This window comes from Zonotrichia albicollis, chromosome 3 (assembly GCF_047830755.1).
Source record: "Zonotrichia albicollis isolate bZonAlb1 chromosome 3, bZonAlb1.hap1, whole genome shotgun sequence".
Classification (NCBI taxonomy): Eukaryota; Metazoa; Chordata; class Aves; order Passeriformes; family Passerellidae; genus Zonotrichia; species Zonotrichia albicollis.
In genome coordinates this window covers 60,368,524-60,394,534 of record NC_133821.1, presented here as the reverse complement: position 1 = coordinate 60,394,534, position 26,011 = coordinate 60,368,524, and the positions used below count along the sequence as shown (strand labels likewise).

Below are 26,011 nucleotides of genomic sequence, written 5' to 3'. Positions count from 1 at the left end.
CAGCTTTTCAGATTGACTGGTTGATTTGTGTGGAAGGGAAAAAACTGAAAAAGCCCAAAGAATCAAAGCTCTGACAAGGATTGATTTTTTTTTAAATTTTTTTTTTAATGGAAAAGTAACCTTGAAAGCCTAGAATTTGTTATTGTTTGGGTTCCCTGTGTTCTTTGAGGACAGGAGTAGCTCTGAAGTGCAAGAAAAGTATTTTTCCATAGGTTAAGAATAGAAGTTTATAGCTTCTTGTAAAGTAATTTCCAAGATAGCTTGTAAAATGGTGAAGAAGTGTGAATGTCAGTGATACTTAGAAAATTCATGGTCATTTTCCTATCGGGTAGTTTTGTAATTACAGAAATCTTCCTAATTAATGTATATGTGGTTCCAGCATGAACACATATACACAATACTAAAGTGTTTTCTTGCTTTGATATAATTTATTTTACATTAAAAATACTGCTCAAACACAAGTAACTGGTGGTATAAAAAATATGGTAACACAGCTACATGTGCTGTTTGTATGTCTAGAACTAGAGCTTGTTTCATTTCTCAGCTGAAAATATTTCGATTTTTTTATTTGAAGGTTTTACTGAAATGGTGTTTTTCTTGAACATGATATTTATCACTGTAAGCTGTTGTTTAAACAAGGCAGTATTCAGATTGTTTAGACATTTGAAAGAAGTAGAACAGTGCTGGTATAGCTACTGGTGTCAGGTGCAGCCTGGTTGCTTTGACAAGGATGTTTTGTCTGCATTCTTTGGGCCTCCTTGTATGTTTCTCCCTTACCTTTCCCATATCTGTTTGTAGTATATTGATACACTGAATTTGTAGCTCATGTAACCTTGTTTTTAATATGGAACCAAGGTTAAGATTCTGGTTTATCCCATGCTGAGTATCTGTTTATATATGTCTCTTTAAACTAATGCTTTGTTATGTGTATGTGTATCCAGAAAATTGTATGCTAATGTTTTCTGGGAACTCTTGGGCATGGTAACTCAGAATTGAGAAATAAGGATTCCCCCAAAATCCTTGCTGTATATGTTTGAGTTATGGACTTCAAGTGCTCTTAGTTTTGATGACTCTGTCATCATGTCAACATTCTTTTCCACCCTTACATTTGTTTGGGGACCACTCTTTGACTATTACAAAGCTGTTAGAAGTGCCATGTTCTGTTGGAGTTGAACATTTGAACTCCGCTTATTTCAATTTGTGTGAAGCAATCAGTGTGCTTAGTGTAGAATGTCAGATAACAAATAAAGAGGAAATAGAAGTTTGTTTTAGCTGGTTTAGATGACCCTTTTTGTACTCATTATTTACCTGAATAATTCATTTATTACTAGTGGGTTTGAATTACAAACCCACGATAATAAGTGACTTAGAAAAATTACAGTCTGAAACTACTTAAAATTGAATACAAACACTTTTATAACACAGAACTAACTAAAACGCTTTGTTACAAGCATTTTCTATTTTATCCAACCACACAGAGAGATGAGCAACAGTGATGCATCAGCCTTTTTGTGGCTGCCTAGAAAGTTCTTGTAGACCACATTTTCAAGTCAACACAATCCTTACCGCTCAGGAAACAAATTCCTCAATCAGTGCCAGAGACTTCTTAGCACTGTGGTAATTATGTTTCAGTTTTCTAGGGAGAGTTATCTTTGACTGCTGATTTAGCAGAAATTAGCTGAACGCATGAGGGGTTTTTGAGCTCCTCTTATGCATAAAATATGTTGGCTGGGATGCCAGCATAATTTTTCCAGGGAGTGTGTGGTGTTATAATTTTTTTTCTCACAGCCTTACGGCATTTCAACCACCATCATATTTTCTGTCTGTAGATTTTGCATATTGGTTTATGTTGGAAATGTAAACTGCCTTAGCCCTGTGGCCCAAAGTTGCTATAATAAGTGCTGGGACAATGCCAAAAATATATAGCTAGGATGGGGAACCGGGTGGCTATTGTAAAGCGTGTTGTTCAAAGAACAAAAAAGTCTGTCTTGCTTTGTGATTTATTTTTAAACAGAGAGGAACAGCATTGCACCAATGCCTGGGCAGCTGAAGTTTATATAGAGATGGGTGTTCTGCTCCGTGGAGATTGGTGTCCAGTAGCAGCATTATGTGGGAACATAATATAGAGTACATAAAATCCTTCCTGGTACTTGGTGCCAATTATTGCTGGTGTTACTACAGGAGTGCAGTGTGACTGAAGAAAAGTGAGACCCAGGACAAGTCTTGTAGGAAAAAAAAAGGAAAAAATGAAAGGTCCCTGAGTTAGAACTATTTAGAGCAGACCACTCCAGCTTCCAATAATCAATGAAATAGGATTTGCTGAAGTTGTTTGGCAATTGAAAGTAGGTACCATAAACAGGGAGGTCACTAATTAGTATCTGAGTCTTTGATCAACTGTCTGGACTAAAAGAAATGTGAATTACCAGTGGTGTCACTTCTGTGAGAAAATGCTTGTAACAGCATGTGAGTCACAGAGGAAGAAGGGTAGAAAACAAAAGAACACATGCATGCCATTTTGATATATTCTATTATGATTTATAAATCCTATGTTAGCTTTATGGTGGATATCTGTTTCCTATATAAATAACTTGGAGGGAGATGGATCTCAATCTGATATATTGAGAAATGGTTTTGTTGAAATTGTTTTGCTGGAAGTATTGCTTCCCTAATCTGATAGTTTTGTACTCTTTTCTGTGTTATTTTTGTTAAAGTTAATTGACATTCCAGCGTATAAAGACTGCAGAACTGTGCTTTGAATGGAAAGATTTTGAAAAAGCAATTGTCCATAGCTGTTTGACAATCTTGGTATTTTCTTGTGTTGTTTTTCTTATGATCTGCAGTGCTTATTGAAAGCTTGGTTAACAGAGAAAGAAGAGGCTTTGAGTAAGGTCCAGACGAGCAACTTTAAAGATCAAACAGACCTGAGTGTGAATGTTCGAAAACTAGCAGTGAGTACTGATACCCTGCTCTCTCCCAACAAATCTCATATCCTAGATGAGTGGCAAATTACTAGTTTGACCCTAGTAGGAGCTGTGAATGCATGATACAGAAGCCAGGCCAACATTCTCTCCTTGCCAGATTCTTGCACTTGAATTTAAAACGTATGTACTATTTACTCCATGGCTGTCCTTTGTTGGTGTGTCAAACTCTGAAACAGCTATCCCAGATTTTTGAGAGGGTTTGGATGTTATTGCAGGCCACCAGTCAGCTGTGCTTTCCCAGGTCTATGCCTTGGTTTGTGGTGTGGATTTTTCTTTATTTCATTGGAGCAGCTTGTACCTGAACTAATCATTTGTAACTGTTACTGAAGAGATACTGCTGGCTCCTCTAGGAGATGTTTCAAGGATGTGCTCTTTAAAAAGAGTGTCTGTTAGTGCTTTTTTACACAAAAGAACTGTTAATCTGGCTCTGGTAGTACATCTTTCACCCTGTCACCACCCTTTCAAACCCCTTTGCCTTTTAGCCATGGAATTAAAGCTTAGGGGAAGTAGAATACTTGATGCTCTATTTTAATCTTTTCTTTTAACTACAGATTTTAAAAGAGGACTTGGGTATGAAACGACAAACACTAGACCAGCTGAATGAACTAGGTCAGGATGTGGCTCAAATCCTTGGGAATGGCAAAGCATCCAGTAAAATTGATCAGGATCAAGAAGAGCTAACTCAGAGGTGGGACAGTTTGGTTCAGAAGCTAGAGGATTACTCTAACCAGGTATTTACAAGGCTTTCTTACTTTTTAGCTTTTTGTATGACTGCATGTATGCAAACTGCACTGTGTCAGCAAAATTGTCCAGGCATCAGGCTAGAGAGGTAGGTGAATGCTTCACATGGGGCTGACAAAGCTGCCTGCATTTTTGGTCTCCAAAAGCCCAAGACTAGTACTGACCAGTACTATTACTCCTTTCTCAAACAGATTAAGCTTCATTTTTCTGATGAGTAAAGCAGGCTTGCCATGTATTATCAGTCTATGTAAATGCCTTTAAACATTGTAAGAGTGCTGGGACTGGATTTAAATCTGATACTAAAAGAAAACAAAGGCAAAACCCAAACCCTAGAATAGATAAATAAATGGGAGTCATACAAGTATTTATGCTCTGTGAGTATGATTTCTCATCTGTTGAAAATAGAGTAGTTGTTTGTTTGACATGTAATGATGATAGCCAAGCTAGATCGTTCAATGTTTATTTTAGTGTTTTGAGTGCTTGGTAGTGTTTTTATTTAGACAGAACTCCTAGTGGATTCTGTGAGGGTTTTATTTGACAGCTTTATAACTCATATGTGCTTTTTCTGGTGATAGTAATATGTTGTTATGGTAAAAACCATGGCACCAATTCATGATCCATTTAATGTATAGTGAATGAGTTGTGCAGTCTGGGTAGGGGCTCATTGCAGCCATGTGGCTTTAATTTGTTCTTGTGTTTTAGTCAAAGCACTAGAGAATGCCAATTCCTGTCTCTATCCTTTCACTCTCCTTAAATACAAGCACATACTTGGAACTTAGAGGTTGAGTCTCCAGGGACTTACCTTATAACCTGATAAAGAGCATGGGAGGTTTTTATTGACTTGAGTGAGCTTTTAGGTCAAATTCACTGTGTATCAGCTCTTCATGAGATCTAGGCTTTGTTTTATAGAGTAAGAGTACAAAATGTAGAATTGCTAGTAATAAACTCCAAGTACCTTTGTTCTTTCTGTGAAGAAATGATGAAAGAAAATACATATAATGCTCCTTTTGTTAATTTTAGTTCACTTGGACTGGCACAATTCTAGTTGAACTGAGAATTTTGATGCTTGGTTCCCATCTGTAAAATGAGAATAATTATCTTTTTCTCTGGAGCGTAAATATGATAAAAGTGCTTCATGACAGCTCAATGTGGTCATTTGTGGGAGTGAATGAACAGGTTTTTGTGACTGAATAAAAGAAAATAAGAAAAAGCAACTCAGCTTATGTAAAATGACACATAATCCTTACCCTAAATCACTTTGTGTAGGTAACTCAAGTTGTAGGAAGCATAGGAATGTCACAGATTTCACAGAAGATTGCTGCAGAAACACCATTGAAGGAGCAGGCAGTGGTTAAACAGTCCCGACAGGAGTTGCCCCCACCACCACTCCCAAAGAAAAGGCAAATTCCAGGGGACAGTGAAGCAAAGAAAAAGTAAGTACATGTCACTGCCATTTTCCCTTGCTCATTGGGTACTACAGAGACTGTCTTGACTTTTGATCCTTCTTTATGCAAGTGAGCAATACTTGAATTGCAGTTGTGAGGTTGGGCTTGGGGGCTTGACTAGATTATCTCCAGTCATCCCTTCCAGCCCTCACAATTCTGTGATTCTTTGAATGGGAATGGAATGTTATATACAGCCTTGTTTTCGGAGCAGCAGAAAACCTGTAGCTTCCATTAATTTCAAAGGAAAACAGGGATGTTTTGTTTCTCATAGAAGCAGGTCTTCAGTCCTTTGTACCTCAGCTCCTTTGCTGAAAAGACAGATTTACATTTACTTTATGCAAAACATCTCATCTTTGCTCAAGAGGTGGTATTAAAGTGTCAAGCATTTTGATTGATTTATTATTTATTTCTAATTTTCCTAAAACTTATGGGAAAAATGGGAGAAACTGCACAAAAAAAGATGCCCAGAAACATTTTCCATCTCTCTTGTATTTAGTTATAAGAATATTATACTGATGTCTCCTTTGACAAGTATTTCTGGAGTGGCTGGTGCTCATTTGCATATATAGACTCATAGAATCATTTGGGCTGGAAGGGGCCTCAAAGATCATGTCATTCCAACCTCCTTGGAAGGACAGGGACACCTTCCACTAATGCAGGTTGTTTGGAGCCTTATTTAGTCTGGTCTGGTAGGCTTCCAGGGATGGAGCATCCACAGCTTCTCTGGGCAGCCTGTTCCAGTATCCTACCACCCTCATACTGAATAATTTTTGTTTCTGATATGTGATCTAAATATACTGTCTTTCACTTTAGAAGTTACTCCTTGTCCTATCAATACTCTTCCCATTGAGTACCTCTCCATTTTTCTTGTAGCCCCCCCTTTAGGTACTGGAAGGCTGCTATCAAGTTTTCCTGGAACCTTCTCTCCTCTTAAGCCAAACAGTGTTTCATAACTTGTGTTGAATTCTTGTTATTAAATAGCATACCTAAAACTAAAGGAATTGTTTAAATATAAATTAGGAAATTAAATGCTATGTGCTCAAAATTTTGCTTTTTGTGCTTGGCTGAGGAAATGAGTATTTCCTTGAAGTATCACTGGTTTAAATCTTTGTCCGATCATTTAGAGATACAGTAGAGGCTGCATCGAGACTAGGGAGCCACTGTGTGTTTGCGCAATGAAGAAGAGTCTTTAATTAATTTATTTCTGGAGGAGGAGTGGAGGTTTGAAGGGGTAAGGAACCTGCCCAAACCCTCCTGAAGACTGTGGTCAGACCTTTTGAGCTCTGGTAGGGGCGGTGTGTGCATCTGGATATGCCAGGGCAGTAAAGCAGTCAGCAGCCATCTGTTCTATCTGTGTCGCCTGAGTTGTAGAATCTATTATAGGTTTTGAAAGCAAAAATGATTTATCTGTCTGTTTTCCTAGAGTTGAAACTGTATTAAAGCCAGGGTTAGTAAATATAGGTCATAAAGTTTCTGATGCTTTTGTGTGTTTCCATCTGCTTCTTTTGAAACCAACAAATGACCAGTTAGTGGAATTTTACCAGTTTTCCCATGGAAACTTTGACTATTGCGTTTATTGGGGTGCTGTTATTCCATGTTAGGATTTGTTAAGTAATGTAATTGTAATTCAACCTGACTTGTAGTCTGTACAGTGTATCTGTCCATCTCTCAAGTTCTGTACAGTACTGATTAATTTGAAAGTTGATTTGGTCTTTTTTGGTGGTGTCAGGTTATAGTTTAGAAGCCATAGGGGTAAGAAAGTTGTTAGTATAGATGCGTGTAGACAGAACCAGTAAGATAAAAGTTCATTTTTTGTCAGCTAAGTGTGCAAAAATCTTTGTCAGCTGTCACTGCCACTGTTAGCTGTTCCTTCAGACAAAATAGCGTTGCAGACTTTTGAAACTTAGAACTGAAATTCTTATTTATTTTGTTCCTGAGGTCTAGTTATTACTTTCAAAATACTTGGCATTGAGAGATCTGTTTTGTAACATATTAAAAGATATGGTTATAATTTGTGTGAAGCTATGTGTAAAATAAATTGCACCATGATTCTCAATTTGTTCCTGAAAGCTGATATTGTGGGTATAATTTTTATTATAGTAGGCTTTTAAAAGTCTGTCTCTACTTCCTGTGAGCAGTAATATGCGGAGCATGAATTTTGTGCAAAGCTTTTCTGGTTTGGGATTGAATAATGTGCTGAACTTTAAGACTTTTGATTTTTAAGACAGAGTGACTGAAACCAAAAAACAAACCACTGTCTGACCTTTTAAACTAGGTTTGATGCTGAAAGTACTGAGTTCTTGAACTGGATTTCAAAATCAAAATCTGCCATTCAGGCTGCAGACATCAGAGAATATAAGAAGATGAGAGAGACTTCAAGCATGAAAGAAAAACTGAAGGTAAAATGGGGAGCTAGAGCATGTTTCAGTGAATACTCTACTCTGGATCTAAGCTGGCTGTCAGCTGGAGGTGTGAGCTGATCCGCATGCTTTGAGGGGATTAAGTCCCTCAGTTAAATAGGTTCAGAACTGAGCATACATGGAAATCTCTGACCAGCTGGACACATTTTTTTGCCTGTGGTGTTGCATAATCCACAGGAAATTTAAAAAACATAAATTACTGATGTCTCCCTTGGAGGTCTGAAAAATGTCTGTCTTCAGGATTATTATCTTTTACACTAAGTAGCATATTTTGGTTTAATGTTTCACAGTTGGAAATGGCCTTGATTGATGCCACTTATATAATTTTGGTAGAGATGGGCCAGTGGGGGGCTCAGAGACCCCTTGAATCATGCTGTGACACTCCTCAAACACTGTACCAGCCAGGATCCAAAGTGGTTTGTTGTTATAATGCTTGGACATGTTGTTTGCTCTATTAATTTTGGAGAAAACCTGATTGTTACAGCTTGTGTACAGTATTGCTGACCTGCAAGACAGACTATATAATTTTATAGAGTCTTTTGGGAGCTGTGAAATAACCATTTTATTTTCTGTTCCTTGTCAGGAATTATTCTTGCCTTTTTCTGGTTCTTGAGCATTCTTTGTTAATGAAGACTTACTGGAGCTTTAACAGGACCTGAATCTGCTTTCGAAATCAAAAACAATACTTAAAAATCTCTATAAAGAGCCTCTCCATAGTTCTCTTGTGGAAAATGGTGCCAGTAGGAATGTTTGGAATGGGAGTACTGTCGGAAATAAAAACCAAAACAACTATCCCAATATTTTATTTATAGATCTTTAAGAATGTTTATAGCTCTTTAAAAAAGAGGTCCTGAAATGAACACCAGGTTCCCATGAACAGCACTGTTTTTAAATGACTGGACTGTAAGTGGGTAGGACAGAGTTTGTTCTTCCCAGCTGTGCAAATAAGTGCATGCTTCTGAATGTACTGAAGTAAGCCTAAACCAGAGTAATGACCTTTGACATGAGGTTCAAAAAGATTTTAGTTTGGAGATACTGTGTTGTAATCACAGAAGATATTGAAGCTGTGGTTTTGTGGCCAAGGAGCTCATCTTTTCTCTGTGGATGTATTCTACCGATTGACTCACAAAGGAATAATCACCAATATGTATAACTTGTGGGAGGAGCTTTTTCCTTTAAAAATCTTGGTAGTCATGGAGAATGTCCCTCTCCAAATCTTTGTGAGAGTAAAGTACTAGAGCTTATGAAAGTGGATTACTGGTGTGCTATAGTTCTTGCTGTTTGGACTTCTAGGGAACAGGTCTGTTGGTGCCTTCTACTGGAAATCACAGTAGAAACTGTAGAAATGAAGGGGCTATTAAGAAGAAAGTCTTTTCTCTGCTGGTTCACATTGAGAATTACAGCTGAATTTTTGATCAGAAGTGTTTTGTTTTAACTGTTGTCCCAGTATCTTATTTCATACTGTGGGATCATCAAGCCATTAATCAATATTCCTGATGCTGTAGTACTAATCTCTCACATGCCTGCTACTTGTGAGAGGTGACTCCTTTTACATTTGTTTTCTGCACAAGCAGAACTAACGTGGAGCTCAGAAGGTGGTGTACCCAAGACAATGATGTGTTTTGGGTAGTAGTGGGAAAATAGATATTACTGGGTGAAAGAGGGAAGTCAAGGAAAATAACCCTTGCTGCCACTGCATTCTTTTGGGATTCACTTTGAAGGTGATTGAAAAGGAAAGAGCTGAAAAAAGCCAGATGTTAGATGAACTGAAACGAAGTGGACACGTTCTTTTGGATCAAATGGGAAAGGGTAAGCAACTTGGAGTTTTTCTATTTTGTGATTTAATGAGTTGAGTTGCTGGGAAATAATACTGAAATACTTATCTCTTTTCTTCTCCCTCCATTTTCGTTCCTTCATGGTCATTGTTACTGTTACTAGTAAGTTATGTGTTTTTTTTAATTAAAGCTTTTAGAAAAACATTATTATTATTCATTAATGTGCATGTGTTCATTTGCAGTCCTTCAAGGGTTGTTTTAAGAAATTATTTCTCTTTCAGTAACAATGCTAGTTAGATGCTTTCAAGGAAGTGGTTTGATTTGAAGTAAAAGTTTTAAAACAACTGCTATAGAGAAGTGAAAATTTTGAAGCCAAATTTAAACTTGATACGTATGTGTCTATCTCTTTCCATATTTTTATCTGTTTTTGTAAAAAATGTCTGTGTTTTTGATGATGCAATCACAATCTATGGCTGAAAGGCAAGAGAGAAGTCTATATGATTGGGAAAATGATTGCTAATTAAAACCCTTATCCATGGGATCTTATAATTGATATCTATGGAAGCTGAATCTTTAAGCCTTGCTGAAAATCTTGTTTCATATTGAAAAAATTCCATCAGTGGAATGAGATCTCTATAAGACATGTTCATGTCATCTGGAAGCAATCTTCCAGATCTGCTGTGCACTTGACATCTGGTGAAGTTGTCATCACTGGTAGCATTCAGGCAGGAGAGAGGATGGTGTCACTGTCCTGCATAATGACCAGCATCCCTTTTGGAAAATGCTGAATTCCAATGGATTTCTCAGCAATCCATTTTTTTGCAGTCCAACGCTTTGCTCGTGTGCCCCAATTTACTAAGAATGTTCAGTCCTCCCTCCTTCCCTACTGCAGCTGAAGCTTTTTACAGTGGGTGCTATTGCCCTGAAGTTGGTGGCTGAAAGCCACTGATTTGACTTAGTTTGGTTTATAAAAATTTTTAGATGTTGCTTGTTTTCAAACCTCAGCAGAATGTAATCCTCCCTTCCTCTTTCTTCTGCAAACCCATTTAGCTGTGATATGATAAGTCCTGATATGAAACCAGCATGTGTTAACCATAACAAGAAATGCATAGTTGAAAAGCTGCTTTGTATTAGCAAAAGAGTAAGGTCAACAATTTGCTTTCTAATTGTTTGTCATTTTAAAGGTTGGGATCTCTAGAAAATAACCAATATAGAGCCCCTAGTTTTGTTAGGGTCTCATAGTATGTTCTGTCCAGCTCAGGCTCGCAGCCTTTTTCCAGACCTAGGCCCAGCTGCACCTGTGTGGAATAATGCACAGCACTGGCACATTGGGCACATTTGTGCCTACATCCATTTCTATCCTGGGGCAGGTACAGGCTGTGTCAGAAGGGCAGTGACTGCTCTTTGTGTGCATGCTCCTCCCCTGTGGCTGCTGTCGTGTTGGCGTGCCAAGCCTGTGGCCAGCGTGTGAGCACAGGGACATCCATGGAGCAGGGTCATCAAGTGCTCTTGTGAAAGCTGCCTGGCTGCCCTGACCAGAGCTTTGGACTCTACTTGTGCTAGAGGGGTTCAGCAAAAAAAAAAACCCTATGTCTTTCCTCAAAATTAGAGTATTTCACTCTACATTTTACTAGCAATATAGAGCTGAAATGGTGCGAGTAATAAGTATAGATTTATAGATATTGGACTTGGGATCAAAGTGTTTTGTATATTAAAGTGAAAGTGCACTTTTATTTGAAGAAAGGAAAGGTTAAATGGCTGTTAATATAAATGTGTTGCAGTTAATATAACAGTAATTTGTATAATCTTTGTAGAAGGACTTCCTACAGTGGATATAAAATCTGTTATGGAGAAAATTTTGTCGGGGTGGAAAGATGTGGTTCAAAATCTAGAAGAAGTGGCTAGAAAGATAAAGTACCAAGAAGATATAAATGCTTATTTAAAGGAAATGAATGAGCTTGAGAAGACTTTAACTGAGAAGGATAACTGGCTTAAAAAAGCTTCTTCAGCATCCCAGTCCTCAGCAGTCCTGAAAGACTTATGTCAGGTAAGTCTGGCCAAACTTGCTGATTTTGAATGGAAGCTGTCAGAACCACAGGACGCCCCAGTAGAGCTTGGCCTAGTTTCTAAGTCTATGCAGGGCACCTGACTTGACTGGAAGATTTTAGAATCTGTCACAGAAGTACTTTAGTGTTGTCACTCTAGTAATGTGGATGAACTGTGCTGCAGTAGCATGCTAAAATCTTTGTGCTTACAGTAAATGTGAATTTTGATTTTGGTTTTTCTTTTACAGCAGGAGTTAAGTCATCTTGTAAGCCTGAGTCCACACTTGGAACATCTGAAAGCCACCTGCAAGACACTCACCTCTCAGCCCATGCCTCCAAATTTTATTCAGGAGAACTTGAATGGTTTTCTTGATCACTTCAAATTGACTCGTCAGAAACTAGAGGAACGTCACCAACAGCTGAAAAAAGGTAAATAAATAAACATAAGTACATATATTAGCATAAAGCCTCCTGCTTATTTGTGTTTTGATTTTTTTTTTGTTTGTTTTGAGCTGACTGAAAACTCATTGAATTCTGGTAGAGTTTTTCTAGTGTTTATGCTAGGCTTTGTGCCAAATGGACAAAATTAATTTATTCATCTGGAAGGATGTGGCCTCCTCTGTGCACAATTCAAGAGTCTGTCATTCCATGATGTTTAAAACAATTATGCAAGAATGAAACATTCCTGAAACCTCATTTAACTACTTAGCAAGACATATTTAAGGTGGATAATATAGCTCAGAAATCTGTCTCTCTCTGGCACTTAGAGAAATAAACGTTCTGTAATGAAATTCTAGAAATGAAAAGTAGAATATTAGGAGAACCTTGTAAAATGAAAGTGCGCGTGTGAAACTTATTCTTTTTCATAGCTTTGAGCACATTAGTCATACGTAATTCCTTTTTAAAATTTCATCTTTGAAGTGATTTGGCATCTGGCTTGCTTTTCAGGCAGTTTCTACTTGGGTTGTTGTTGCATTATAGATTTCATTATGAGCATTCAAACCAGTCATGCTGTTTTTTAAAGAATTTTAAATGTAGTGCATGGAATATGTAGTTCTGGTAATACTTTACAGCTGAATAGCAACAGCACAGACTTGTAAGAGATTTCTTTTCCTTAGTTTTTGTTTCAGAGTAATTTGAGGAAGTGTTTTATTAACAGCTCCAAATGGAAGAGCATTACATACATTCTGTATGTAGTGAAAATAGGCTCAATTACTAAATTGTTAGGACATTTATACAGTACGTTGCACCAGGTCTGCATGCTTCAATTATATGTATGCAGAAAACTGTGTGAATGAAGTATCTGTCAGCCATGTTCAAATTACAAGGAGGGGGGTTTCATTCTTACTGTGACTAGTTATTACTTTATAGCTGTTTTGACTTCATGTACTGGTGAGTAATTTTATTGGTATTTTGTATTTTAGTAGCTATACATCATGTGACAAAAATACTTTTTTTTTTGTGTCACGCATCACTTGAGGTGTTATTGATCTACTTGAACCAGTTATTGCGTGGTAGAAACACTGCAAATATTAAATTTAAACACATTAAATTTGTGTTTGTGTGTCGCTTGAATGAGACAACCTGCTGAGAAGATATATTGCTGATGAACAGAGGGAAATGTCAGTTCAGGGTTTTAGCTGTTTATTTACAGCGTAGTTGAATTGCTGCAAGGTAAAAACTTCCAGAGCTATGTGACTGGTGGTGTGACTTAGGCATTTGTGAACTTGGCAGGCCTTGATTGACAGAAGGCCAGCTCCTCCTATGGCTCTTCTTTGAGCCTCTGGAAATTCCCCCATGGAGACCTACTCAGTCCCAACTCTATGGGCATTTTTTAGATGGGAATTGACTCAATTTTTGTCACTGAGAAACTACTTTAACTATTTTCTTCTCCTTCAGGATTTTCTGTCATTTAGTGTCAGTGCACCTATATGCTTCTTATTAATTTTTCCCCTCCCCTCTTTAAATTGAGCTGGCCTTTTGAGAAAAGAGAACTGGATAACTCTGATTCTCTCAAAAATGTTGATTCATTTTATAAAAGGTAGGACAATTCTGACAGTAAGCTGTTGAAAAGCTACCTGCTGAGTCAGAACAAGGCTTAGATTGATTTTCACGTGGGGCAGTAACAAAATTGCTTAGGAATCTAGGGCCAGAGAATGTGCATACCACAGTACAGGATTTATAGGCAAAATCCTGTTTGCTGCAGTTATTCCAATTGGCTGTTTTCATTCTGAAATGCCAGTGAGGTGCTGCCTCCTGCCTGGGATTCCACGTGGGGCTGGATTGAACAAATTTTGACATGTGGTTGAAGATGGCAAGCAGATACTCCATTCAAACTTTAATTCCCTTTTAACTCTTTCTAGATGGTGTCTCTGTTCTGGCAATAGGCTGAAAACTGCTATTTTTATATATTTGTGTGGGTAAATATATTTAAAAAATGTAAAAATGCAAGCAAAACACAAACCCACACTAATATGTTTTTTATATACACACATACATATTTATAAATATTACCTTATATAATTCCCATATATTTTGTCTTATATAATTCCTATATATAGTGTGTATTTTTAATTTAATATGTAATGTATGGCTATTATATTTGCTATACTGTTTTCTATATATAGCAGATATCAGTGTGTGTGTATTTGTAGATAAATAGTAGATATGTCTAAAGCTTAAAAATGCAAAATACTAAATTTGAGTGGTTTATATATTTTAAATACTATGGGTTATTCTTGGTATGATAACATATAATTTAAATACTACTGATTCTACCACCGCTCCCACCCAAACAAATTTAGGTGCTTAAGTGTATAAAAAGAATTTATGAAAATGGGATTGAGTTTGTAAAATTTTTGGAAGGTTGTAATTGCATACTTATTATTATATTCTATGTACTTGCATGTTATATATTTAATATTTTTAGAGGAAAACCAGTGCTATCTGTTGAAGAGTTTTTTAGCTCTTGGAAAGTTGTTCACATCTCCTATGATTTGGGTTCAAGTGCATTTCCTTACTTTGTATTTTGTTCCCCTCTTGTTTTACATGGTCCCAGAGACAGAAAGGCAGCCGAGCCAGGAGTACGTGGAGTCCCTGCAGCAGCTGAGGGACGCACTGAGTGAGCTGGAGGGCAAGCAGCTCTGCATTGCCAGTGGCCTGAGCGAGCCCAGCAAGGTGGAGAGTGCCCTGCAGCAGGCCAAGGTAACTCTGCCCTTTGCACTGAGGAAGGAGGTTACCCCACTGATGTCACCCTCTGTTCTCATGCCTTGCTTTCAGTGGGGTAGCTAACGCTGCTCAGAGGTGTGTCAGGGATGTGGGTGTGGAACCCACTTTTGGCGGTGGCTTGCTGAGTTACCAGGCTGCTGAGGGACGTGTCCAGGCCACACGGGCTGGGTATCTCTGAGCCTTCAGGACTTCCCAGCTTCTTGTGCTGCCTGTGACAGGAGATGGGGCTGAGAGCTGGGGCTGCTCAGCCAGGGGAAAAGGAAAGGGCACTCTCTGGTGTGCATGTACTTCCTGTGCTCAGGAGTTGCAGAACAAATGATAGGCAGAAAGGAAAGAATGTTTATGTACCTCCTGTGTTCAGGAGGTGTAAAACAAATGTTAGGGCTCCAAGAGAATCTCCCTTCTAGAGGCTGGGTTGGATCAGGTTGGTGACCTGATCCAAGGTCTGTTTCTCTGTTGCTGAGTGCAGTTGTAACGAAAATGAGGAGCTGGGAGCTGCACCTGCCTGAGCCACACCACAGTCATGCCTGTGCCTGTTCTGATTCTGTCCTGGGGCAGGGTGACCTCCTCTGACCCTGCCTCTGCCCTTCTGAAGGGACTGTGGTTTGCAGGCTTTCCACCCTCCCCTCCAAGCATTGGGTAAATATATTCACCCAGGTGTGAGGGGTATGCTGGCTTTAAACTGTCTGAGCGTCAGCTGGTTAACAAACTCATCCTGCTCAGGTGTTTGGAGACAGTAACTGTACTTCTCTGACCTCCAGACTGCCTATCAAAGGGAAGCTGTGCTTATAAAGTAGACAAAAATTTATAGATGACAGCAACTTTGCAAATACCAGATACTGAGGCAGGGATGTGCCTCCCTCCAGGGAGAGAATTCTGCATCTCCAGTATTTCCCCCCCCTTTTTGTTTGTTTGTTTGTTTGTAAAAAAATCAAATTCTTCCCTGCCTGCTCTACCACCTTCCACATTCAGAAGCATGTGTTTTTCCCTGTATGGTGGCCTAATAAGGCTGTAGGAGCTCTGGATCTCTGGTTGCTGGGTGCAGAGAGGTTGTTATATCGTTCTCTCTTCAGCAGAGTGATGATTTTTGGAAGTGCAATAAACAGAGTTATTAGTGCTTTGTGGTTTTTTTGAACTAAGAGATTAAAACAAACTTTAATTCTTTGGTTTTCTCTTTAGTGTTGCTTCTGTATTGTTTAAACGTGATGGAGATTTTCTGGTCCATATGCTAGATAAATTGCAATGGCATTTAGCCTTTGGAAGCTTGTCTTTTCCTGCTTCTTCCCAGTTTTCTTCAGAGACTAATTACCCTGAAAGGACATACTATGCTAGTGTAGGTGCTTTAACATTAGCATGTGACAGGAGAGGGGAACAAACTGTATATGAGGAGCTGCTTGTGGACCTGGGGTTAGTTCAGCTCTCTCTGCACTGTGGCAGGCACTGATAAATGCTTCATCTGTGGTCTCCTGCACAGAATGCTCTTGTTTTCTGAAACATACATTCCTCTTCCCAGTCTCATTGCTACCTCTCTACCTGTCTTAGAGGAATTGCTACATTTTCCAGGAAAAGAAACCACGATAAATGTAAGGTAGATTTGAGAACGTGAACATTTTAAAAAAAGTCTTCCTCAGTAAAAATACAGCAAAATATGTATGCACGCATCCTACTTGTACCTATTAAATGTATATACTAGAAGATTAAATCCATTAAATTAATTATAATTTCATGTGTTCATTGTGAAATTCTCTTAAGCAAATTTGAAGCACAGTAATCAAAGTGATAAGTTCAATGAAGTGGCAGCATTTTTTATGTTTTGGCTTATACCTTCAGCAGCTGTTTTTCATATTAGTAAACTAGCCCTTTCAAATCAAGTGACTCTTTATATCAGCAATGTCATAGTGAATGTACTCAGAATGTATCTTTCCCCGTAGCCCATCTGGGAAAGTAGTTTTCAAAACTTGAGTATCCAGAGCTTTTATTTGCAACTAAGACATTATATTTCACTTTACAAAGCTTGGAAGAACACTCTCAGCTGGTTTCCATGTGCTTTTAAAAAGCCAACTTGTGGGGATATGACCATACTGAGGCCCTGGTCTGTCTGCACTGAAGTTTGCTCTGAGTATGCAGTGTGGCACAGCCATTGCTTTGTTGACTCGAGCGCCAGTATGGCACGGCACACGGGAGGCGGAGATGCCTGCGCGTGTTGAGCTTTGTGGCCAAGCTTTGCTACCCCTTCTGTAGTCTCTGCTGCTGCCCCAGTACAGCAGCTGAAGGTTTTGCTGTTTAAAAGGTTGTTTGGACATCTCTGCTGCAATAACTGCTGTAACTGGAGTATCATTCTTCATTGAGTCTGCACAAGTATCACTCTTGACCATCTGCACAATGAAACTTTTAATGTACTTGGATTTATATGTAAGTGTGTACCTGTTGTATGGCTAATACTGGAAGGAGGCTTTTTTTCCTTTTGTTATAGACAGTTTGTGAGACACTGGAAGCCCAGAAGCCCAGGGTAGATAAACTTGCTGAAGAAACAAAGGCTTTGGAGAAGCATGCATCTTCGGATATAAAAAACACCTACGTGAAAGAGTTCAAGGATGTGCAGGGACGCTGGGACAAGTTAAAGGCCAAGCTTTCCAAAGATACTAAACTACTGGAGGAAATTATGCCCAAGTTGAGAATGTTTGAGGTAAAATGAAAGGATGTTTTTTTTCTTTTTGCTTGCATAACTCACTTGCTTTATAGACCTTTCTTTCTCTGTGTTCCTGCAGGAGTCCAGATGAAACTGATTGAGAAGTGGAATTTTGATGATCCACTAGTCTGGCAGAGGCTGAAAGCATATATAGTATATTTGTAGCAGCATAGAAGTGGAATTTTAATGTGCCCAGGATATTATTTTGTCTTCTAGCAGAAATACTTTTCGCTTAAAATTAGAGTCCCTCTCTTTTTATAAGCAAAGGTTTTGCTAAGGTCAAGGGCATGCCAGCTGTGTTGTTAATCCCAGTAGGGGCTGATGATCTTCAGTGTGATTGGTGTCAGATGCCCACTAGTCTTAAAGTGTAATTCCATGCCTGCTACAGAAAACTTGCTCCTTCAAGTAAGGTTTTGGTGAACAGTCATGAAGAATTAGTACAAGGAAGTTAGAAAAGTGAATAAGGAAAATGCTTGGGTATAGTGACTTTTCCAGTTCCAACCATGGCCTCTGAAGTGACAGGAAGGACAGTTAAAAAATTAAGGTTACTCAGCCCTCCTACCTATTTTATAAATATATACACATGCCTATGAAATTCTGCAAGACAGAAAATCCCACTGTTCTGAGAACAGAATTATGTCCTGAGCAAGATGCTAGAAACTTTCCTTTACCTTAAAAGGAAGTACAGAAGCCAAAAAAGAAATTATAGCAGAAGAAACAATGGAAGCAATTATTATATAGTTGCTTTATTAATATTAAACCATTATGATAATTATGAAGTAACCGAAGATGAAAGAAGTACCTACTGGTGCTATATGTTGAAATATGGGGCTTACATTGTGTTGTCTTATGAACTGTATTTTTGAGTACGCAATTTTTGTGTTTTCTAAATGTTTTGTGAAGCTATCAGTGGATGGACTGTTGTGTCATATTCCCTGATTTTTTCCTTTGGTACTTATCTATATGGAGATTTTTGTAGTCTAATACTGTATAAATTAAAAATGATAGTCTGGAACAAGTTGAATCAAAATGCTGTGGACCACACTGGGCACACCAGGATATAACTTGTAATGCAGGAAAGATTGGTATGGCAGCCTTGGTGTATGGTCCTGGTGCAGATGCCAAACACAAGATTAGCTTGGAGAATGGCTAGGCAGGATCTCCTTGGCTAAAAAGGAGTTGAAGCACCTGGCTATTAAAGGGGAAAAAAGTTTACATGGGGGAGAAAAGAAGAAGTGAATGTCAGTGCTTGGACGACATGTGGTTTATGTTCAACTACATGCAAGTATTAGTTTATTTTTAATGTTTCTTTTTTCACCCCCCAAATCACCTTTAAAAATTGACATTTCCCAAAACAACACTCATCACATTTAGGTTTTTGAAAAGAAACAGTGTAAATATTTTCATTCTAACAGTGAGCAGACAGGTGAGCAATGACTAAGATACCTTTGTTAGCTTGATGAGCATGTCAATGGCAGATCTGCCTGTGAGTCCTGTGTTTAGCTGGTTCTGTTATTTGTGATGTGATAGAGGCTCCCCCAAGCTGACAATGTGTGACATTAGTGACATGAACTGGGAGTAATGTTTTACTGGTAGACTGTAATACTCATGTGATGGGAGGAGTAGACTAGGCTCATTTTATCAAATTTGCATCTTGTTTCTCCTGAAAGAAATTTTCTTTATCTTGTATTCTGTTATCATACCTCTAGTAATATATGACTTGCTGTGTCTTTGATTATGTATCACTCTCAGATCTTTTAAATCTGCTGCATGGCTGTACATCATGTGGTTTTTCTAGGAGTGAACAAGTTGAAATTCAGCATGTTTGATCTTTGTTCCTGCCTGGAATAAATGTCAAAAACTGATTCTGAAGAAGTGAAGATCTATAAGGAAGACCTTATAGCAGCATTCCAGTACCTAAAGGGAACCTTTGAGAGATGAAGGAGAACTTTTCACATGGGCTTGTGGGGACAGGACAAGGGATAATGGGCTCTTAACTGAAAGAGGGTAGGTTTAGATTAGATTTTAGGAAGAAATTCTTTATTGTGAGGGCAGTGAGACACTGGAACTTGTTGTCCAGAGAAGCTGTGGATGCTTCATTCATGGAAGTGTTCAAGGCCCATTTGGATGGCATCTAGTGGAAGATGACCCTACCCATGGCTGGTGGGTTGAAACTGAATGATCTTTAAGGTCTGTTCCAACCCAGACCATTCTATGACGAGGATGTTCATGTCTAAAAATTGTGAACTCTTGTACATCAACAGCCTACACTGGTTATTTGACTGACCACTGATAATTATTTACCTGTGCAATGTAGGAACATTTACTTAATTAAACTTTGTAGGCTTGGTTTGTGATTCAGCAAGTTATTTAAATGTGTGTCTAAGTTTGAGTAATCCCACTTAATTATCTTCAGCTATTTATGTAAATAAATATGTAAATATGTAAAAATGCTAAATTAGTTGTGTGCTATAGTGCCTTGTCAAAAGGCAGCCTGTATAAATACATATTTTTTTACATTAAGCTATGGTTCACTGTTAAGCATCATAGGGCCTGTTTTTTAGAAAATTATTTTCAGGCTAATCATCTGCAGGAAATTCCATCAAAATAGAAAAGGAATGAAGAAAATGCCATGACTTTGACCTCTAATGGTAGCAGTGATCTAAAAATAAACATGGACTTAGTCTAATGGGTTTTCATTAATGCAGATATTTTTTGAGAAACAGTGCGTAATATATTGATCTTGAAAACACTGTTAGTGTAAGGTTTTTAAGAAAATGAAGTGTATGCTTTCCTCCTCTGTGACGTGCAGAGTTAGAAGGTGAAGCTGATGAGCTCTTCTATGATGATGATTGTGTCAGGATAGATGATATCTATCAAAAACTCCAACCAAATAGTCCAAAACTTTGAGTAAAAGTCCAGCTATATTAATAAAAAATGTCAGCCTCATAAGTTGGTTGAACCAGGGGAAATAAGAGCCCTCTTTGTATTGGTTTTGTTTGTAAGGATGATTTGGAACATCCAAGACTGCATGGGAAGGAGATAGCAATGCCTCTGTCTCCTTTCTTCCCTTCCTCCCTTCCTACCTCATTGCAGGGTATAAGAACTGCCAATTGTTAGATCACATAATTCTGAAATTGGGTGTGTTTATTTTTTTCCCCCAAGAGTTGCTCTAGTGAGTACAGTATTGTACTATTGGCCTCAAACAGCTAGGCTTTTTTTTTTTAATTTTAGTGATTAGTCTGTTCCTCTGTATTTTTTTTCCTTTTATATGTGTCTTGCTTATGCAAATGGCTTTCTCAGCATGGTTTCTACCTGAAAAGTATGTTTAGCACTGTCCACTCCTCTTTTCCACATATGAATTTTTATAGGACCCTCTCTTTTCCTTTGGAGTGCAGTTTTCAAACAAGTGTGGAAACAGTCGTGCATTTTTTTTATCATAGATTTTAGGCATATTTCCAGCCTTCAGCCAGATCCTTCATGTGAAGAGTAACCACATAATTCTTGAAACCATGCTCTCCTCCTTACCTGATCCTGTGCTTTGGTGTGATGGATAGCCTGGAACAGTTCAGTGTCACTTAAACCATGCTCTAGTGGATGGAAGAATATCACTATTATGAATTTAATATTCATATAAATTTGAGAACAGAGAAATTTAGAATGCTCTTCTTCCCCCCAAAAAGCCCAATAAAACAAACCCAAAAATTCAACAAAAGTTGGTCTGATTCCAAACTAAGACTATGCCAGCAGCTTGTAGAACACCCTTTGCAAGCTGCTAGAAGTTGAAGTGCAACAGCCATACATTCTCCATCACAGCAATGAATCAGTGTTCTTTTCTCTATTTGATTTAGACTGACTCTAAAGTTGTTCAGAAGTGGATGGATGGAGTGAAAGACTTCTTGATGACAGAAAAGGCTGTTCAAGGGGATACTGAAGGGCTTCAAAGGCAACTTGACCAGTGCACAGTGAGTTTTGCTCTTATAAGGAGTCTTTTGAAATAACAAGTAGCATCACTTCTTTATTATTTTCTTTGTATTAAGTACTGTTTATAGCACATTAAGCCCACCAGAAAAATAGTTTTATATTTCTTCAGGGCATGTTTGACTTGATTTCTTTTTTTTTGCAGCTATAATATTTTGTGCTTTTTTAAGATCTTCAATGTAGTTATAAATACCTATTTACAAGTTGGCATTATTTCCTCTATAAAAGGCTTATATATTTTGCCCAATTTTTTGTGATTAGGGAATTGAATCTGTGGGTGAAAAATGCCTTCTGCATTAAATTTCTAAGTGTAGCTTGAAAGTAAGATACAAACAACTGATCAAATTCCTAGAGTTTAGAATTTTGCAAGGAAGATTCCTGGCTAGTCAGTGTCACATAATGATCACATTTAGGTAGAATTTTGTCTTACAGTAATTAGAATGTACCTTCAAATGCTTTTTTCCTGGAGAAGAATATAAATTGAGGTACACCAGAAATAGAATATTTAGTGCATGTAATCTTCAAACTTGTGTTGTTTTGATGTTGATGGTTGGCATATGAAAAAGTTTACGCTGTGTATGGCAAGCTGTACTTTGTTCTTTAGTCGCATAGTTGTGATATTTTTAATCACTGAAGGATTATTTTAAGCGGTCTGGTATTGATCTGATCACAGCATTGATCTGCTCCAAAAATTTTTTCTGGAATAATTAAAAGTTGCAAAATTATTGATACTATTATAAATGAATGTAAAATCTTGCTGAAGAACAACATTCCTTTTCTCTGATGTGTGTTTAGATGTTTATCAATGAAATGGAGACAATTGAACCATCACTGAAAGAGATGAAAGAAGTAGAGGCTGCTTTAAGAGCTCAGCCTATTGCGAGCATAAATGCTTGGACAAAGTCTAGGCTAGTAGACTGCCAGACTCAGTGGGAGAAGCTGAGCAAACAGGTGAGTTCTCCACATGTTCCTGGTGCTTGCTTGTTGCTGCAGCTGCGTGGTTGTGTGGAATTGCGAGGATTGAGAGGAGGTGAAGCAGTGAAACAGTGGGATGGGAATGTTTTACTTGTTTCACTGTCAAAGTGGCTGAAGCCCAACTTGAATGCGCACGTTTCTTGGTACCTGACTGCAAGGAGCAAAATAAATTCTATAATTGTTTGTAATTAAAAATTAATTTGTTCACTTGGCTTTATGCTGCTTTTTCTGGAGAGCGTGGGAGGAAGATCTGACCTTTTTTTCTTGTTTCTGAAGACTGGAATATTTTGCTGTCCCTGTATAATTTTTATTGGTTTCCAAGCAGCTTTGAAAAGTAAAAAGCTATAAATAGACTACTACTCAAATTTGGTGTATTTGGTTGTTTCTTTTGGGTGGAAGCTTTCTGCTGTCAGTAGAAACATTTATTTTGTTGCAATTGCTGATGAAAATCTGTGTTAGAGAGCCTTGCTGTTGATATAGAATCCAGAGTATCTGGGTTGTGGAAAGAAGTGAGCCCTGAAGAGTTTTTTATTGCTCAGTATAATGATATATCTAACTATACTATACTTGTAATAAGAAGAGGATTTTATTCTGTCTGACTTCTTCCAGGGATTGTTACCAGTTTATGTTCAATGAAGGAGGGAAAAAAAGATCATATTTCTCCTTCCCTCACTTTCAGATTTTCTTGATCTGCTAAAAAGGGTTCATAAGTTTGTGTGTGCATGTAAAAGTGCTCCATTAATTAAAAAGGCCTGAAAATGTTTTAGTACTAAAATATTTTAACAAAGACTTGTGTTTTTTCACATGTACAAGGACAAAACTGCTATTTCTTTCTCTGCCTTGGATTCTAGATCATTAGTCAGAAAAATCGCCTGTCTGAAAGTCAGGAAAAAGCTGTAAATCTGAAGAAGGATTTGGCAGAGATGCAAGAATGGATGACCCAAGCTGAAGAAGAATATTTGGAGAAAGATTTTGAATACAAGTCCCCTGAAGAGCTAGAGAATGCAGTAGAGGAAATGAAGGTCAGCAATGCCAGCTCATTGTAGAGGCCTGATTAAAGAGAAACAGAACCTTAAAGCTTTGGGGGTTGACCTTTTATGGAATTATATTTGTGGAAAGGAGCTCAGGTCATGACAAGACTAGTGGTATTTTTCATCTTGGCTGTGTGGAATTTTTGATTTTCAAAGCATAAACTATAAAAGCAGATGTTCTTTTTGGCCATGAGGGATAGGGAGTTCATAATAAATAACAGCTTGCTCAGCTGTTGAGCCAGGCTTTTTTATGTATAGCATATTAAACATTAGGAATATGGGAAAACTTTGCAGGAGACAAATCTTGAGAAAGCTATAGTGTCATATTGTATTTCTACCTAAATGGTTGTGAAAACATTCTTCTGCTTCTATCACTTGGATCTCAGTTAGTTTCTTGTCCCCTAAGTATTCTAACTCCACATTTAGAAAATCACTTTAAAACAGGTGTTTTGTAATGTGTTCATCATCTGTTGCGAACAGTGTTTTTTTTTTTTTAATATCATTAGTTGGAAGAGATCCACAAGGATCAGTGAGTGATACTGGTCCCTGCCTCTGTTATTTTTGAGTCTGGTGACCATGTAAATGGAGAGGAAGGAGATATTTTTGTCTCATTATAATATTGTCAGTTGAACAGATAATTTTCTTGAAAACATGTGCAGAGTAAATAATTCCCTGCTTTTTAACCTAAGAGTTCAATCATAGCTTCATAAATGGTTTATTTGTGTACACTTTGTAAGCAAGTATCCACTGTGCTGTTACTTGATGGACAATTAAAAGAAATAATTCACCCTTCCAAGTACTTTAATGAAGCCATTTGAAGTTTTGAACTGTCCCTTTTGAAGGGCTTTTGAAGCAGTCCTTAACAAGAGTTTTAATATATTCATGTCCTTTGAAGCCACTTGAGGTCACATAGTCTGACAGCTGGCTGAACACAAGCCAAGAAAAGAAAGAGCCTTCTTTTCATTGGCAAATCTGTGAGACTTTTAGCTCATTTACCTTTGTCAAATCCAGATTATATTGTGTATATTATGACAGTTATGTCAGTGAGCCTGTAAGCTTATTGTAACACTTAAAATTCCCTTTCATTTGCAGTAACAATACTATCCTGGGACTACTTATAGGACTGGGAAAAAGCACTCTCTGGGTTTGGCTCATTTTTGCATATGCTGTCATTTGAACAGAGAGTGGAACTCCTGCTGACAGTAGGAAGAGGTTTAAGGAGAAATAAGTTTAAGATAAGGCTGTGTGGTTTTTGAAAATCCTGCCATAAAATATATTTCCAAATATTCCAAAATATATTTCCAAAATTTTATATTCTTTGCCATTCTATTAACTGACTTTTTTTATTCTCTTATATCTAGAAGACATCTTGAAATATATATACAAAAATTGTGCTAAATTCTACTATATAGTGCAATGTCTTATTTGTCAGGAGTATTTCAATTTCATAAAATTGTTCTTGAAACCTGAAAAGAAGGATATGGAGCAGTCTCAGTTTCCGGAGCCTTTTATTTGTCTCAGCGGGGAGACTCAGACTGGTCTGCCTGATCTGTCTTCCAGCTATCCTTCTTCCTCAGTTCTGGCTAATTTGACAAGTGACAATACAGTTTCTCCAGAGCTGTATGTTGGGAGTTGTACTGTACTTACCCTGTAAATGTGTTGCCAGGCTCCTCTGAATGTAGTTAGATTGAAGGAGTTCTTCTAGATGTCCTTTTTGTGTGTTCCTTACCCAACAGCTGTGAGGGAGGTCCCAGCTTTGTAATTGCACATGTCCTGGGTAATTACATCATCTTTCCTGGATAAGTTTGGGAGATAGTTACTGAGCTCTGAGACATATCATTTCTGTAAATTCACCCTACCTTTTTCTTCCTCATATACTTGTTTTTTAGCAAACGTCTATTTTATTTTTTTGGTAAATTTGTTTTTTGTATTTGCATGATAGAAATAGCACTGAACTTGATTTTTTTTTTTTTGCCTTGAGTAATAGGTTTTTTTAATGAACAAACCATGAATGGTAAATATATCTGTATACTTAATAAAACAGGATCTTTCACCACTTGCTAACATGACCTGAATTCCATGCAAGTTAGTGCTGTATTTTGTTATGTCCAGGCCCAAGAAATACGTAGGCAGCAAGATCTCCAATGTGAAACTACTTATCTGTGATTTGAGTGGTGAGTCGCTGAGTGTGAGGCAATTGAAAGTTAACAGTGTAACATGTTTTTTTGACAGAGAGCGAAGGAGGATGTGTTGCAGAAGGAGGTGAGGGTGAAGATTCTCAAGGACAACATCAAGATGTTGGCCACCAAAGTGCCGTCCAGTGGTCAGGACCTGGCGACGGAGTTGAATGTTGTGCTGGAGAACTACCAGCTACTGTGCAATCGGATCCGGGGGAAATGCCACACTTTGGAGGCAAGAATGATAGCTCTCTGCTTAGAAATATCTGTTCAATTCCTCCATTGATGTTCTGGATGAGGTTATCAAGTCTACCCTTAGTAAATTTGTGGATGACGCCAAGCTGGGTGGGAGTATTGATCTGCTGGAGGGTAGGAAGGCTCTGCAGAGGAATCTGGACAGGCTGATTTGGTGGGCTGAAGCCAAAGGAATGAGGTTCAACAAGACCAAGTGCCAGGTGCTGCACTTGGATCACAACAACCCCATGTAGTGCTACAGCCTAAAAGAATGGCTGGAAGATGTCCA

The 26,011-nt window shown here is 38.0% G+C and overlaps 1 protein-coding gene across 7 annotated transcripts in view; it reads left to right on the top strand.

The window, feature by feature from the left end:
- The window catches only part of UTRN (utrophin), a 347,871-nt gene that overhangs the window by 87,306 nt on the left and 234,554 nt on the right, over window positions 1-26,011 (top strand). For 6 of the 7 annotated variants that reach the window (XM_074537592.1, XM_074537591.1, XM_074537593.1 and 3 more), the window contains 13 exons: window positions 2,841-2,948; window positions 3,533-3,712; window positions 4,989-5,155; window positions 7,443-7,566; window positions 9,309-9,396; window positions 11,177-11,409; window positions 11,656-11,836; window positions 14,466-14,611; window positions 17,109-17,321; window positions 21,176-21,289; window positions 22,101-22,256; window positions 23,132-23,302; window positions 25,544-25,723. In XM_074537592.1, the coding sequence (XP_074393693.1) occupies window positions 2,841-2,948; window positions 3,533-3,712; window positions 4,989-5,155; window positions 7,443-7,566; window positions 9,309-9,396; window positions 11,177-11,409; window positions 11,656-11,836; window positions 14,466-14,611; window positions 17,109-17,321; window positions 21,176-21,289; window positions 22,101-22,256; window positions 23,132-23,302; window positions 25,544-25,723 (2,061 nt within the window). The remainder of the gene's footprint in view (window positions 1-2,840; window positions 2,949-3,532; window positions 3,713-4,988; window positions 5,156-7,442; window positions 7,567-9,308; window positions 9,397-11,176; window positions 11,410-11,655; window positions 11,837-14,465; window positions 14,612-17,108; window positions 17,322-21,175; window positions 21,290-22,100; window positions 22,257-23,131; window positions 23,303-25,543; window positions 25,724-26,011) is intronic. The other variant, XM_074537590.1, reaches the window with a different exon arrangement.